Below are 15,525 nucleotides of genomic sequence, written 5' to 3'. Positions count from 1 at the left end.
CTGTAGGTCACGTGGGGTGGACTACCAGTACTACACATGGACATGAGCGCTAGAAATTTGGCCATGAGTAATGAATGCATGTGGTTATGGGAACATTTATAGGAATTGCTCGTTGTACGATACATCTAAAATCACTATTACAAGGCAGTCAGTTTCTCATACACGCAATTACTAGTCTGGTAATATACATATAACCGAAACTACTCTTAGAGTCAAGACTTGCAAGCACCAGAGTGACAGTTACTAGCACCACAGTAGTCGTCAGAGCTCCCACAGTACCCATTCACAGAGCAACGGTCTCCAAACTGAGTGCCAGTACAAGTCTTGTTCCCCGCAAAACTGGGGCCACACTCGCCATTAATGCTCGGGCCTCCCATATCAGGGTCACAGTCCCCGGAGTAGCATAGTCCTGGCCCACAAAAGTCTTTGCCGTCACCGCAGTACCCGTATATTGAGCAGCAACTGGTGCGTACAAAGAAAGCAAGTGTCAGCGAGCTTTCGACCGGGTGAGCAGGACGGGGAAAGGAAAATCGAATGGGAAAAAGGGAACAGGAGAAGGGAAGAAGGTTTGCTTACGAGCCGAAGTTTGGATTACTGCACGCTGTATAGCCCCAGTCTGGGCCGCAGGTACCGTTAGTCGTGGCGCCGTTATTTGGCTCGCATGCGCCAGATACACAGTTGCCAGGGCTGCAATATTCAAGCCCCGTTCCGCAGTATCCACTCACAGAGCAGCAGCTGAGGGTTGGCATTGTTAACAATCAAATCTCCACGATATATATCACATTCTTGGGAACCATTCAATACTTACTCTCCAAATGAGGAGCGTTCACAGATAGTGTTACCATAAGATGGCCCGCATGTGCCATCCTCGGATACCGTAGTTGCCGACACAGGAGCCACGCAGACATCATAGTTGAGCCAGAGGTTGGTACAGTTATCCCAGATCTATCAAAAATATGTCAATCACGGCATCTGAGGCGCTCATTCTTGGGTTACTCACCTGGGTATTTAGATCCTGGAAATCAGGAACAGTTATACCACTATTCGTTTCATCAGCACTGCGATACACACGAGGATGCGGCTAAACCCACAATCGAAGGGCGATGGAGTTGCACTATATAGCGTCAGTTACCGATAGTATCAATACTACCATGGGACAGGGGAAAGAAGGCCCTCATACCGTGTCTCCCGATACTACCTTGTAGTACCGGCCACAGCTCTCGGTAGTGCCAGGCTGTGTTGGTTCCGCAGGGAGGGCTAAATAGTCTTGTTAATCAAATATTTCCCTAATCACATCAAGGCCATTCGTACCTGTTGTAAAATATTCGCCTGGCCCAGTTGGTGCGGCTATTACACCAGAAGGCTTAAAGCGACCACCTGGAGGTCTGGCGATGATCCATTTACCATCAGTATCTTGTTTTGCGATATTTCTTCATAAGGGTTACCAACCCTTTGCACACCCTCTGAACAGTATTTACGCGACCACAGGAACCCTGAATATGCGGATTCCATGCCAGAAACTGCGTTAGAGACACGGGTGACTCGTCGGTCGAATACTTGGCTGCGAGTGTCTCGCTATACGCACGGTCAGTACGAGAACTAAACGTTCGCCGAGCAACCGGATTGAAGGCCTTACCAAGTATTATGCCCGTAGACAATGTCTAACTCACAGGGTTTGGGAGACATACTGGGCCCTCGAAAGAACAACTATATAACCCAGCGAGATACTCGAGTGTTCCTGAGCTGACATTGTAAGTATCAGACATTAGGAGGCATCGCATTCGGTAATCGTCGCCTGGTTCCACAAGCTGCCCGTCGCAGGTATCTGGTGTAGCTGGGGTAGTGGGAACAGTAGTGGCAGGCACGGTAGAAGTCGCAACGGTAGGCCGAATGAACAGAGTTGAGCTGTAGGTTGAAACAGGCAGTGATACGGAGCAGAATTCCTGGATTAATTCGTACTGCTCCAGGAGTAGTCGGTAAACTCGTCTTTGGGGAGTTTAGATGACTTTAGTCGCCGCCGCCAGATTTGGACGAAACACTCGCTACATAGCTACAGATAGGTTAGCCAGAAATTAACTATGATTAGCCGTGGCTAAGGACTCACCAAGTCCTTGTCATAGAGGCGCGTGATATCCTTCATCTCTGGGGTGATGAACGATGTTGAAAACCACGGGTTAGTGGAGTTGCGCACCCAGCGTGAAACGGTGTTCAGTAAAAATGGAATACCACACTCATTTTTACTCGGACTCGGTAACGGCGGGGCTTGGGGCCAGAAAAAAGGGGTCTAAACTCAGCGGGAGATGTCCGCGTACCTGTGAATCCATCGCCCGAGCCGGCCAGTATATCGTTATATGGCAACCGAGATTAGAGAACAGGTGGGCCTGCTACGGAGCTAAGACAACTCAAGCTTGATCACCGTGCGCCAAGAAGGCCGATGTTCCTGTGCATTTTCTGCAGGATTCTGCGTCAGAGAAAGAAATATCGGGGGAGGGTGAGCCATGAGGCGGTCTTCTGACTATAAGCACCAAAACTCTGATCGACTATGGCTTCCGAGTACATCCCACAGACCCGTGAGCGTCCCTATAGTCTCTCTTTTACTCTTTCGCCTAATTCCCGCCCACCTGTCCGTCCAAACTTCCAAGATATTTTTACCCTGTACGATCTTGCCCAGTGTGCTAACCTATTCAAACTTATCCCCGACGCAGCATGTTCCGCATTCCCTACCAATACCCTTGCAATGACTACATGCGGACTTCCCCAACCGCCAGGCCCCACCAAATCGGCCAGGTCGACTGGCTGAGAGTCAAGCGAGATGTCACTCTGGGTGTGCTGAACCAGGATCTGCCATTGTCCGCCATTCAGGAAGCCGAAGAAGCCGAGACAGTGTCAAAGGTTGCGGAGGCTTTCTTGAAACACCAGTCTGGGGCAGAGGAGCCGGCTGCAACAGATGCAGCCGATTTTTCCGTACCCGTCGAGACTGATGCGGTTGCGGGGAGTAGTTGGCAGCCTTGGAGCGAACAGCCCATGCCTGTTGAGACAGGGGTGCCCGAGGCCGAGGAGGAGAATGACAATGACAGCCGCATGATGCGGAGAAGGCGGCAGCATTTGCAGGATCACCAGCGGGGTCATGCCCATGGACATGGACATTGATATTTCCCCCCTATTCCATGAGACTCTTGAGAAGCAGAAAAGCGGGGGTCACGTAGTATCGCTGGGCGTGATTCGCTTTATATTTCCAAGAATATACTGGATGAGACCAGCATTTATTTATGAGCTTGGCCACCCATTGTGATCGCTAGGAAAGCCATGAGAGCAGGGACCTTCTTCTATAGATCTCACCTATCAAGATATCATCTCTCGTGGTATTTTAATACAATATAGCTAGTTCCCACATAATTTCAGTGAGAATCCATAGCAAGTGGCAATGCAATAGATGGGTCGTCCTCACAGAAGGGGAGCAGGAATCATGGTCACTGGGGGGTATCTTCTGGGCGTGCAAGGTATTTCACAGGTTTTCATTCCATCTATTTCATGATGCCCTTCAAAAAAACCTATCCTAGTCTAATTCAACTTGTAACTGGACTATGCTGTTCTCGAAGTAATTACGAATAGATAGGCCATGAGAAAACCATGTGGGAGTATAGGCGGAGAAAAGCCAACCTCAAGTGTCTCCCATGACCGGGATCTCTCGTCTTGGATTTGTGCGGGCTGTCGTGAATAAGGTACCAAGTGCCTAAGCCAAAAGTATGTGCACGATCGTTTATCCACCTTCTGCAGATGATCCGCCATTGCTCAGCACGTGGTAAGGGTAGGCCGTGAGAGAAAAATCGATCTTCTACGCCAACCAACGGAGGCGATATTGCCTCGTCAAGCAGACGTGGAGTGCGGAATTCTTGCGCTACTTGTTTTGCTCCGCAGCTTGGTGGAAACTGCTGTGGTAACTGATCAGTGCAGCAGCCTTTTGCAAGGATCCTGTGTCCAAATCTGGAGTTCAATCTCCCCTTCAATATATATATGTACCCAAAAATGTTGAGCCAGTGAAAAATAAGACGAGAACTGTGCATATGCTAAAGGAATGCAGCAAACAAAGTATTATCAACCTATGCCGGTCGGTGTTGACTTGGGTCCTCGCCTGAGGTAGCAACAATGATAAATCCATTCAGACGCGCCACTCCTTCTTCAACTGATCCCTCCATGCGTCAAACTCCATCACCTCGCCATCAACAAGCATCTGGCCCTTGTCAAATTCCTTTGTCCGCTCTGGGATATACAAAAACTCCTTGACATGCTTCTGATTACACTTCTGAATGCCCATTGTCCCTCCCTCCAACAGCTTGAGACACTCTGCACAGAACCCCGTATCCATGCAGATCGGACACAGCGACATTCCATCGATTTTGGTCACTGACCGCCGGCACGGTCCATCACACGTCCATGCCGTGTTATCCTCGGGATCCTCCTTTTCGAAGTTGGAAATTGCTTGCGCGAGCGCGGTTACATTCTTCGAGTCACCAGCTGCGACCAGCGCGGTCATCAAGTCCCAAAGGCCAACAACATCGTTCTCCGGGTCATCATCGGAGAGAATCTGAATTCCTCGTTTTATCGATGGTCGGAACTGCGCCTGCGCTTTTTCGATTTGTCCACTCAACCGGTAGTACACGCCCAGACAAATCGCACGGGCGCTGGCAATGGTCCAGATCACCGAATCGGCCGAGGCCTGCGTGTTGGCGAGCTTTTCCAGCTTGGTCGCTATGGCAGTGGCTTCGGGTGTGCCCACTCCTGCGTCGAAGGCGTTGCAAAGGTACGCTCGGGCAAGTTCGTACGAGGCTCCGAGTTTGACGACACCGATGGCCGTCTCGTCCTTGGACGACGAGTACAGGGTCATGATCTTTTCCCAGCGTTTCACTGCCTTGGCCTGGTCCTTCATAAACTCGCTGTAGATACGCGCGATGGCCAATTCCAGTCGAGCCGCAGTGACTGTTTTCAAAGCCTTGCGGGCGGCTTTTGCGGCCGTTCGCCAAGATTGGACAAGGAAGTCAAGGTTATCTGTTGCCAGAGCTGCGTCGGCGGCAAAGATGAGGAAGCCCTTGGACTCATCGCCATCCGGATTGTCCCATATTGCCTGCGTTAGCGTGGAGATATCCTGGTCTGGCATGGGGGCGTCTGCAAGCTCCTTTAGGAACTTGATGGCCGCAGTATGATCGCCGTTGGTCGCATAGAGCTCGAGCAGAGCGTTGGTGCAATTCTTACAATAATGGGGAGCGTTCTCAAGTGCGCCCTTGAGCGCCTCCAAGCGGCCGTCCGGATTCTCCAGCTGCTTGTAGCATTCCGCCATCCGTTCCAGTATGAAATGAAGCCCGGGTTTGGCGTTTTCATCCTCATTGATACGCTCCTTCAAGATTTTTACAGTCACCACATCAAGAGCAATAGCTTTCTGCCATTCGCGTTGCAGGAAGTATGTGTACGCCATACCGGCTCTAATGAGCCACTCATCGGGTTGCAGTTCCAAGGCCTTGGAGAAGAGTTCCATCGCTTCCTGGTGGTGTCCGCGCTGGCGCAGAACCATTGCACAGCGCCGATACCACTGCCCCGTTTTCTCCGAGTCGCCGAATTCAGCGGCTTCGATGAGCTCCTTGGCTGATGCATCGACCGCGCTGTTAAGGCCGACTTCTGCCCCGTTGACAAACCTTTTGTAGCTCCAGACGACAGCTGCGACGGGCCAAGGTTGCCATTCGTCCTCTCGTACCCATTTCTTGACACTAAACATGGTTAATGGCTTGAAAGTTGTGACAGGGTCCGCCTCGGTAGACCTGATGAATTCTTGGTCCTCGGGTGGGAGAGACTCGAAAACCTCCGTGTTCTTCCACCACTTTCGGACTGCATCAATATAGGCCTGCCTGATCACCATGCTGACACGACCCACCCATTCGACCATGACCTCCTCCGACCTGACCATCAACAGGACCAACCGAGAGATCTCCTTCTGGTCATCCAGCGAACATTCCTCCGGCGTCGTATTTTCAAGATGGTAAACCCAGGTCCGCGCGGCATGCCGGAGCATCACGTCACGGTCGTCAGCCTTGCTCGCGAAGTCCTTGTCCACAAACAGCCGTAGGAGCGTCTTCAGAACATGCGCCTTGGCGTCGTAATATTGCACACCGACTGCAATATGACCCTTTCCGGCAGACACCTTGCCTTCCGTCTCGTCGCGGAAGAAGTCACCGATAGACGCGTGACAAAAAGTTGCGGTGGTAGTCTTGCTATCCGAGTTGAAGTCCGTAAAGTTATCAACGTCCTCAAATGCTTCTTCTTCCTCCTCCTCCCTTTCTTCTTCATCATCCGATTCATCGAACACACCCGGCTGTGTTGACATGTTCTGCAGTTCCGCCGTTGTGAGTCCATCCTCGCGGTCGAGAACAAAGAACGAAGCAAACTGCCGGCGCAGTGCTCCTTCAAGGTAAATCATACCATCGCCCTCGGGTGACTTTAACTTTAATATTGCGTCGATCTTTTCCAGAGTGAGTGGCTGCTCAGAGCAAGTCACCCAGGCTAGAATCTCGTTGAAGTACTCGAGCTCCTCGTCATTCGAGGAGGCCGAAAAACTAGAAAGGACATGCCGCAAAATCTCTTTGAGACCCTTGGGCGGATGCTCCAGCGCCTTGCGCATGCTACTTTCATTCCGCTTCTTCACGAGCTCCTGGAGCATGAGATTCACCCAGAGGAACATCCCCTCGGCACCAGCAGAGAGTTTCTCGACAAGCTCTGCACGCAGCTTGGCTGACACCCGGCGAAGGATAGGAGACTTCTTGATGCTCGCTTGGATGTACGAATTGATATCCCCGGAATTCTTCTGCGTCGTCACATAAATCGTTGGCACCTCGACCTCCAACCCCTCCAGTAGCTGATCGCTAATATGTGGTCTCCCCACAAGGGCAATCTGGAGTCTCGACTCCTCCGTCACTTCGTACAAATCTCTTGCGAGGCTTAGAAACGTCCGTCGCTCATCATCATACGCCTCGTCCACAGCGTCGAACAGTATATAGACACTGCCGTCGACATTTGCCTTCTTGATGAAGTACTCAACGAACAAAAGGCGCCACGCGCCCTCGAGGGTGCTGATCTTCTCATGGTCCTCAATGCTCGCTAGGTATTTCTGGTAGACTGGGTCGTTTTTGCTGATTTGGAATGCAAGATCGCGAAGAGCCTGATGCAGAGACCGTGTCTCGGGATTATCATCCTTGAAGAAAAAGTATCCCACAGAGACCATTTCTGTGCTCTGCACGTGCTGCGGGTACCTATCCTTTAGGAAGGATATGATGTTTGCCGAAAGGTATGATTTGCCTGCACCGGGATTGCCGGAGACAAAAATCACCGGTGTATCCTCCCTCTCCAACCACGCCTTGAAGACATCCTCCTCCCTCACCCAATCTCCCGTGCCCGGGATCCGCGACTTGTGGATCTTATCATACCAGTCCTGCGCGTGATCGACTTTGGACGGCCGCAGGACCTTGAGAACATGCGCCTGTAGCGCCTTCTCCCTCTCCTCACTGCTCTCCGTCTTCCCCTCATTAACACTGACCATCAAACTCCCCAGCATTTCCTGAACTTCGCCCACCTGCACGCTCATCTGGTTCACAGTCATTCCCGTCTCAAGGACCGTCGCGTTTGTCGACGAAACCGTCACCTCGATGCCATCAACCACCCGCCCCGTTCGCTTGGACTCCGTCAGCGTCTCAGCGCCGACCAGCGCGTCTTCGACGCCGGTAAGCTTATCGAGCTTCCCCATCGCCGCTTGGATCGCATCGTTGTTTCCGAGGAGGAAGTTCCGCGTAAATTTGAGGAGGCGGCCGCGCCGGATGGTTTTTGTCGAGAGCGCGAAGATTTCGATGAGTGTCACGAGGATGTCGCTGAGTTTCTCGCCGAGGTCTGCGCTGATCGACTCGCGGCTGTATGTTTTTAGTCGGATTGTGAAGTCCTACCATGTACAAGTCAGTATATATGCTCCTTCGCCGTCGCTCCGGAAAGTCGAAACCCTGCCCCGACCCCGAGTGTGGGTAATTACCTTCAAACTCCCCATCAACTCCGAAATAGCATCATAACTCCTCGAAACGCCCTTGGCCGCACTCATAAGATACGTGACAGCCCCAAAGACCAAACTCGACGGCGGGAAGACCATACTCGCTCCTCCCGCCGCCAGACTCCCGAAGAGCTCCACGGGGATCATCGCGGTCTTGAGCACATCGAAAATGACGCCGCGCTTCTCGCGAAACTCGCTGAACTGCGTATTTCGGGCATCGATTTCGCGCGTTAGGTCGTCGACGTTTTGGAGCTTGGCCAGGAACGCCGTGTCGAGTTTTTCGTCGGTGATTTCTTCATATTTCGAGATGGCGCGCGCGTATATTGCGGGGATTTGGGCACTAAAGTCTGGATGTGGAATGGTCATCCTGATCAGTGTGCTGGAGATAGAGTGGGGGGAATTGTTGTTGTTGTTGTAGATGGTGAGTCCTGCTTAGGTGCACAGGAAATACCCCGCGAGTACGACGAACCTACGAGGCTTGCTGTCGCCTTATGTATCGCGGGACAGGACAGGGAAGACCATAGGGCGAGCGACATGATTCGTATTGGGCGGCGAATCAAGTCTAAAGTATCGTGTGATTCCAGACCAAGACCATCTTTCCCCCTCAGCCCTTCAGCTCGGCGGGGTAATGAGCGGGACTTGTCGCGTTTGCGGTGTCTCCATTCGACCAGGCTAGCGGGCTGTCCGCAGGTGCGTCGGCTAGGTGACTCTGAGGCACTTGGACCCAATCTTGGGAATCCTCAATTTACACGTATTGGATCTTGGAAGGGCCAGACCATGGGGCAGAGTGACTGCCTAGGCGCAGATGTGCAGAAAGAAAAGTGGATTAAAATTCTTATCAATCATCATCATCAGACCCGCCAAAGACAAAAAGCGGACACGGACCGAGGTATCACGAATCAATGCAATGTGCGAAGTGCGAACGCCAACTGCTAACTGTCGAGGCGGTTTTACAACCCGAAAAAACAAACCGCAACAACCTTATTTTGGCTCTGGGGCGACATACCCAGTGCCAATCTCTCTCAACTCGGCGTTTTTCTTCTTCTGTCGGCGGAGGATAAACCATGCTGCGAGCAAGATCAATGCCAGACCGGCAACTCCTCCGACCACGCCTCCCGCAATCGCTCCAACGTTTGGACCGTCGTCTTCCGGGTTGGGGTCATCTGTGCGCGCGGGATCGGGTGTAGTGGTTGTGGTTGTGATGAAAGTGGAAGTAGTCGTCGTCGTCGTCGGGGTACGGGTCGTCGTCGTCGTGGTATCGTCGGTGTCGGTTGTGAAGTCTTCGTCGACCGGTACTACAAACTCCCGTTAGCGATCAGATGTTCGCAATGGAGAAGAATACATACCGAGAGTAAGCTGTGTCCCGACGAAGCTGCGATAAAGGGTTGTTGGATTGTCCGCATCCATGCACCAGGCCATCGTCGCCGACCATCCGTTCGAGGGCTCGGCCTGGTACATGGTGGTTTCGACGCATGGGTTATTGTTTTCACTATCCGACCGGTGTTAGCCGAGGCCTTCCCGGGTAGACAAGGGGCCCCTACCATGTATAGGTCGTCCCATCCTCGTACACCATCATACTCTGCTCACATCTTTGTCTGAAGTCGCAGTTGCCGGCGCTCTCGGTCGGGCAGCAAACGCCATATGTGCTTGAGACGAGGAACTCGTATTCGTCGCCGCAGACGATGGTCGCAACGGCCGTACCGGAGGAGTAGTATCCGACGACGCTGAGCTCGTTTGGTGCCGGGCTCCAGGTGGAGGTGATGGAGCTCGCCGTGAAGCTGACGGTGCCTGACATTGAGGTCGACGACATCCTGGCGGTGGTGTGACTTCGTTAAGACCGAGTATTCGAAGGATGGGCGCTCGAAGACAAATTCCAATATTCTCGAATCACAGTCAACCGATCTTCACCCACGACCAGGAACCGTTGGAGATAGACGTGAGGAGAAAACAAAGTTGGAAGCCAAAGATCGGAAAGTGCAGCACACCTCCTGAGGCTCCCTCGTCCACTCCCCATGCCGCCAGGACACAGCCTTTTGAGTTCGGCAAAAACAACCAAAATTCATAAGCGCTTCTGCATCTCTCTGAATCACACCATCTCATTGGCTGTCATTGCTCCGTGGCGTGGACTAATCTCTCAGGGCCTCGTATTCATCCTGCGCCAAGCACATTTGGACCAATGTCGGTGCGACGGCTGGTCGGGCGCTTTTCTCAGTTCTGTTGCGCTGGCCAGGGTTGCGGGCAATGCATTGCACAAGTTCCTTCTGTACAGTTCTGACAGGTTGCGGACATGGTTGTGCGCAACGTGAGGTGAAACAGACGAGGCTGAGTCGTGTCAGAGTGAGCCCGATGCGATGGGCCTGTGGCTGGGTTAGTAACATGGCAGCCATCCAGCACAGGCAGTAGACCCGCTCCCGAGGGAAGGATCAGCAGGGTCCGAATTGCATGTCAACGCCATGGCGAAGCTCGAAGACCGTCAGCAGTTGTTTGTCGACCACCCCCTTCGCTTTGATTTGGTGGTTTCAAGAAACAACTTCACTTTTGATAATGCACGACGCTTGTTCGAAGTTCGCATTGTGTGGAGGAAGCCGCAGGAAATCCGGCTCGCGGTATAAGTACCCCCATGCTTGCACATCTCCTTTAGCCACAGAGTTCATTCAGTCGTTCCACACTTCCTTTAGCATTAAGAAACGCCCAAGTTAACCTACATCCCAGAATCGCCGCTTCCGATTGCAGATCCCTTTGTTGACTGTGCCAACTGCCATTGTCTTCGACCACCACGCTCTCCAGTCGAGGAGTCTTTGTTCGCCAATTCGTGAGAATATCCTCCACGAAGTAGTACCCTGCGCATTTTGACTCGACCGGAACGTCGCCACGGAACGAGTTGTTGGTAGGTGTTCAACATTGGGCGGTAGAGCAGGTTTTCAAGCTCCTTCGGGGAGGAGGATGAGAAGTCTCCACGGGACATTAAGACTATGAAGCTTATCGAAAGAGGCGAACGAGCCAAAGCTGCAGTCCACCGTAATGATCTGACCCCTAGCGGATGATATTGTAAGGCTCTCGAGGGTTGATTTAACTTGCGCCAGCGAGTCGTACGGGATTTTGCGGGATACACGCAACTCCGTCTCAACAAGACAGGGTTGGTAGGGTAGTGTGTGTAAGTCTGGGAGGCAAACAAGGGGGCGTTTCAGGTACTATTCCTCGATATGATGGCAGTCCAGTAAAGTGATGGGAAGAGGAGACGTAAGTTCATCAAGGCACTCGACGAAACTCCCTGAAATTATGCCTCCAGCGTGGCGTAGGGAAAGCGGGTACATGAGGAAGGACAGAGGAGCCCAATGTTCTGCTTCATAGATCAAGAACTCCTCATCATGCAGGGCGTCGACGGACGATAGCCGAGCAAGAGGGACGGCATTTGCCGATTGCAGATTGCTGACGAATATGGTATTATTGATGTCCTCTTCGTGTATCTTTAGGTGGCTGACATTTGGAACATGATACAGAAGAAGAGCTGTTAGAGCGGATGGATTCGACTCAAGGAGCTGTTCCCGCCAGACATCGAGCGACACAAGAACATTCGGTATGGAGTCACATAAGCGGCCTATGTCGAGCAACTCCTGCGCGTCGAAGTCTTTGTGAGAGCACTCCCAGCAGTAGAATTGAGGAGATTTCTGGATACAGAGCTCAAGGCGCTGACTCCGATGCCCAAGAGGCGGGTTATCGGAGATCGTTCTGAGCAATTGATAGAAACTCCGGGGGATATGGTATTCCCCTTGGATTCTCACTTGGCGATAGAGGAGCGATTGAGCGAGCTCTGCGAAAGTCTTACTTACCTGGGCGGCCTGAGCGAGAGTAGACGGAGCGGTGTACGGAGTAGAGGACGATCTCTCGCACGAGCTCGATTGGAAGTGTTTTGCCAAATCGCTCCATGAACGCCGAAGACGAGTTGCAGCGTGGAAGCGGGGAAGGCGCAACTGAAAAAGCTTCACGGGTGCATCGCGCAGCGCCATCCGCCAATCATCGCTTTGCTGATTTAGCGACCTTGCCTGAACAAAGCTAGCGTCTGGCCACTATTGAGTCTTGGCGCTGACGGCCGTCTCGAACCTCCTTCCTGTTTCGGAAGGCCCCTGGTTGACCAGGCACAACTTTGCCCTGTGCCTGGGATAAGTCCGTTTATGTGTGTGCACTTGGATAAAGCACAGGCCAATGCGCACGTATTCTGGCGACAATCTGAAGCTTGGCTGCATCGTGCTTCCAAATCATCCCCCCACCGATCCGATCCCTCGGAAGGAGGGCCGAATGGGGAGAATCAGCCGGCCAATAAGCTTATTTCGAAATAAGGATCGACAGGCAACTTCGGATGGTTTCCGGGGCCGCTGCTGGATCCGGGATCCGGAGGGGTTCCCAGTGGAATGGCTCGAGACCAAATTCAATACTTCAGGCACAGAGCTATTGTCACGGGGAGGTACAATAGTCCTCACTGACGGGTACGTATGTCCATCTGGAAAGTCGTCAACAACGGGTGGCTGACCGCTGCAGACCGAAATTGAGTTCCCGTCCGCATGGCCCATGGCCCATGCCGTCGCCATCACTATCACAGGCACGTGTCGATCGTGCACATGCAGATCATCAGGCTAAGCAGAAATCTGTAATTCTTCCTCGAACACTGGCCCGCTGCTCCGCCTGGCAGAGTACTTGCGTTGCACTGATAATCAGGCTCTGACTCGCGCTCTATATCAGGCACTCACTTCGCCATAAATCTCGTTCGAATCGGCAGAAACGTCCGCCCTACAGGATCGCCGCATCGAGAGAAGCAGACAAGACAAAACAAAACAAGACACATTCACAATGAAGCTTTCAATACTTGCCCTCGCCGGCCTCGCCTCGGCAAACATCCACATTGGCGCCCACCTCAACCTGCACGGTCTCCACGACCTCCTCGACCCGAGTAACTGGAAATCCGCCGAGTCGGGAGATGCCCGCAGCCCGTGTCCCATGCTCAACACCCTCGCAAACCACAACTACATCCCTCGCGACGGCCGCAACATCACACGTCCGATTCTCGTCAATGCCCTCACCAAAGTCCTCAACTTCAACCCCGAGCTCGCCAGCGGGCAGTTCGATAATGGGCTCCTTGGGAATCCAGAGCCGAATGCGGATTACTTTGATCTGTATGGCACCACCATCCACACCACCCGCCCACCTATCTTTTCGATCTATACTAATCCTAGTGTAGCGACATGCTAAACCAACACAACACCCTCGAACACGACGCCAGCCTCACCCGCCAAGACGCCTACTTCGGCGACGCCAGCAGCTTCAACCGCGCCGTCTATGACCAGTCGCGCGCCTACTGGACCGAAGACACCCTGACGGCCGCCATGCTCTCCAACAGCAAGGTCGCCCGCATGCTCGACTCCAAGGCGAAGAACCCGACGTACACCTTTACTGCGCAGCAGGACCAGATTAACCTCGGTGAGGTTGGTGGGCTTATCGCGGTGCTTGGGAGTATCGAGGAGGGGACTGTGAGGAGGGATTTTGTGGAGTATTTCTTTGGTGCGTATACCGTCCTCCTACTTAGTACTATCGTTAGGTTAGATGTCTCCAGGGGACAGCTGGCTAATATGGCTTGGATTCCAGAGAACGAACGCCTCCCCACACCCCTCGGCTGGAAGATGCGCAGCCAGGAACTCACAGCCGACGACATGGCCAAGGTCTCTGGCATGATCTCCAAGGGCACGACCCTTACGACTGAAGCGGCCGCGGACTCTGGTGCTGCGCAGAGGAGGAGGGCGTACTAGATCTACCTGTCGTCTCTCGGATAGATGGCAGTTTTGTTAGTTTCTCTTTTCAACCATAGAGCTAGTTTAATATATTATTTAATTACTTCTATGATATCTGCCGGTGGTGCGCATTTTAACCAAATTCGTAATGCCTTGTTTTAGTGTTGTCAAATAATAGAGCCTCCTGGGCTAACTGTTATAATTCCCAAACGAAAGACTTCCAGCTACATGAGTATCACTAGATAGTGTGGTTTCTGCTTTGCCGACATTCTAATTCTGCATAAAAACTGAATGGAGTGGCGTGCAGGCAGCATCATGGACACGGTCTGGGAATGTACTGTTACAGCCATTTCTCCAGCTACGAGGTGACTCTGGAGGTGAGAATTATATCAAATTCTAAGCATGAAGAAGGAATAAAACTAATTATAGTAATCAAAGGATCTTTGTGTGTGTTGCGCAGCTACCTGCTAAAGTAGTAATACCTATAACATGAAGGCATGCAAGGGTAAGGTTCATAGTAGTGGTTATTACAACTGTGAACCGCAGCTAGTATAACTACGGACAATATATATATAAAGTAGAATATAAGGGTTTAGAAGATATATATTAGATTATAGCCAAACTAATTACTAGTCTTTATTATATAAAGTCCTATAGCTATAATACATAGTTTATATATTATATATCCTAGTAAGCAGGAGCTATAGTATATAGGTATAATACCTAGGTCCCGCAGCTACAATAATTTGAGTTGTATCTGCCTATCGCCCGTAGCCCCAAGTCGAAGAGCCACACACAGAACAACTAACTGCGACCCGGCTAGGGCAAGCCACCCTGCCGCCTGGCCCCCGCCAAACAGGATCTCGGACCACCATTTCATGCTCCAAGGCGGAATAGGTGGGAACAAATTTGGCATGTCAGGTGGAGGTGGTCTCGTTGGTAGCGGTCTCATCCGCACGGCCTGCGAGCAAGCTAGACATATCCATGCGATCACCTGGAGTCCTAAACCTAGTGTGCTTAGATTGCACGGGTGATCTGGAAGACCATCACGTGGTTGGGCAAGCATGAGCTTGATCTGGGGGATGAATGCCAAGAGGGAGGTAAGGAGACCGGTTATTTGGACTGGAATGGCATAAAATGCGTGAAGGACGATGGTGAAGACGTTGTCCTCCTCTTCTGTCAGCTGCTTGAGCAGCCAAAGGGCGCATGGGAGGAGAATTGCTGCGTGAGTGATAACAATCGCGAGGGTCGCGGTCGTAGACGGCGAGTCTGTCTGGTACGTGTCATTGCGAAACGCTGCGTAGACACGGAACAAGATGATAGCTGCCACCCAATGCACCAAGGGTTGTAGGTACACGACGAGCGAAGAAAACGCGTCAAAGCCCTGTAGCTCGCCTTGACGGAAGCACTTCCAGGCCGATGAGCTGGAATAATTATCTAGTCGAGCAGCCAGGTGTGCAGTGGCACTGATTGTGAGCAGAACAATATACCAGCCGGATATTCCGGCAGTGCCTCTGCGGTCGTTGACGATCCGGATGACTTGGGGGATGTAGGAGGCGGCCACGAATAAGCTAATGAGACTAAACGTTCCGTCGGTTAGTGTTGATCAGTTGATCGGATGGGGACAGGAGAGTATCGAATACAGATCAATCGTTGTGGCCCTGGGGT

The 15,525-nt window shown here is 52.2% G+C and overlaps 5 protein-coding genes across 5 annotated transcripts; 2 read left to right on the top strand and 3 right to left on the bottom strand.

The window, feature by feature from the left end:
- Positions 1–804: 804 nt before the first annotated feature.
- BJX68DRAFT_270402 (LysM peptidoglycan-binding domain-containing protein) lies at positions 805–1,686 on the bottom strand (the record flags this gene model as incomplete). Its single annotated transcript, XM_071046641.1, has 7 exons — positions 805–945; positions 1,001–1,040; positions 1,092–1,114; positions 1,181–1,257; positions 1,312–1,385; positions 1,450–1,575; positions 1,637–1,686. The coding sequence occupies 7 exons, from the start codon at positions 1,684–1,686 to the stop codon at positions 805–807; spliced, it is 531 nt and encodes a 176-aa protein (XP_070895445.1).
- A 1,020-nt stretch (positions 1,687–2,706) lies between these two features.
- On the top strand, positions 2,707–3,150 carry BJX68DRAFT_270400 (uncharacterized protein; the record flags this gene model as incomplete). The annotated part of the gene is made up of 1 exon (XM_071046640.1): positions 2,707–3,150. The coding sequence occupies one exon, from the start codon at positions 2,707–2,709 to the stop codon at positions 3,148–3,150; it is 444 nt and encodes a 147-aa protein (XP_070895444.1).
- Positions 3,151–4,096: 946 nt separating this feature from the next.
- Positions 4,097–8,877, bottom strand: BJX68DRAFT_158014 (NACHT and TPR domain protein). Its single transcript, XM_071036800.1, has 2 exons — positions 8,063–8,877; positions 4,097–7,975 (listed from the first exon to the last, which is right to left on the bottom strand). The coding sequence occupies exons 1-2, from the start codon at positions 8,441–8,443 to the stop codon at positions 4,160–4,162; spliced, it is 4,197 nt and encodes a 1,398-aa protein (XP_070895443.1). The 5' UTR covers positions 8,444–8,877; the 3' UTR covers positions 4,097–4,159.
- Position 8,878: 1 nt separating this feature from the next.
- Positions 8,879–9,988, bottom strand: BJX68DRAFT_158013 (uncharacterized protein). Its single transcript, XM_071036799.1, has 3 exons — positions 9,619–9,988; positions 9,424–9,566; positions 8,879–9,372 (listed from the first exon to the last, which is right to left on the bottom strand). The coding sequence occupies exons 1-3, from the start codon at positions 9,885–9,887 to the stop codon at positions 9,059–9,061; spliced, it is 726 nt and encodes a 241-aa protein (XP_070895442.1). The 5' UTR covers positions 9,888–9,988; the 3' UTR covers positions 8,879–9,058.
- Positions 9,989–12,922: 2,934 nt separating this feature from the next.
- BJX68DRAFT_270397 (peroxidase family protein) lies at positions 12,923–13,875 on the top strand (the record flags this gene model as incomplete). The annotated part of the gene is made up of 2 exons (XM_071046639.1): positions 12,923–13,245; positions 13,311–13,875. The coding sequence occupies 2 exons, from the start codon at positions 12,923–12,925 to the stop codon at positions 13,873–13,875; spliced, it is 888 nt and encodes a 295-aa protein (XP_070895441.1).
- Between the last annotated feature and the right edge of the window lie 1,650 nt (positions 13,876–15,525).

Source organism: Aspergillus pseudodeflectus, assembly GCF_044049435.1.
Source record: "Aspergillus pseudodeflectus strain CBS 756.74 chromosome Unknown BJX68scaffold_48, whole genome shotgun sequence".
NCBI classification, from domain to species: Eukaryota; Fungi; Ascomycota; class Eurotiomycetes; order Eurotiales; family Aspergillaceae; genus Aspergillus; species Aspergillus pseudodeflectus.
The sequence above is the reverse complement of the archived record's forward strand: the minus strand, read 5'-3'. Positions and strand labels throughout refer to the sequence as shown.

What these genes read in the sequence shown, in the direction of transcription:
- BJX68DRAFT_158013 (XM_071036799.1), bottom strand. Translation starts at nt 9,887, where the DNA reads ATGTCGTCGACCTCAATGTCAGGCACCGTCAGCTTCACGGCGAGCTCC. An exon ending in GATGGGACGACCTATACATG is followed by an intron (nt 9,567 to 9,618) that starts GTAGGGGCCCCT and finishes CCGGTCGGATAG; the next exon opens with TGAAAACAATAACCCATGCG. An exon ending in CGGGACACAGCTTACTCTCG is followed by an intron (nt 9,373 to 9,423) that starts GTATGTATTCTT and finishes GGGAGTTTGTAG; the next exon opens with TACCGGTCGACGAAGACTTC.
- BJX68DRAFT_158014 (XM_071036800.1), bottom strand. Translation starts at nt 8,443, where the DNA reads ATGACCATTCCACATCCAGACTTTAGTGCCCAAATCCCCGCAATATAC. An exon ending in AGTTGATGGGGAGTTTGAAG is followed by an intron (nt 7,976 to 8,062) that starts GTAATTACCCAC and finishes TGTACATGGTAG; the next exon opens with GACTTCACAATCCGACTAAA.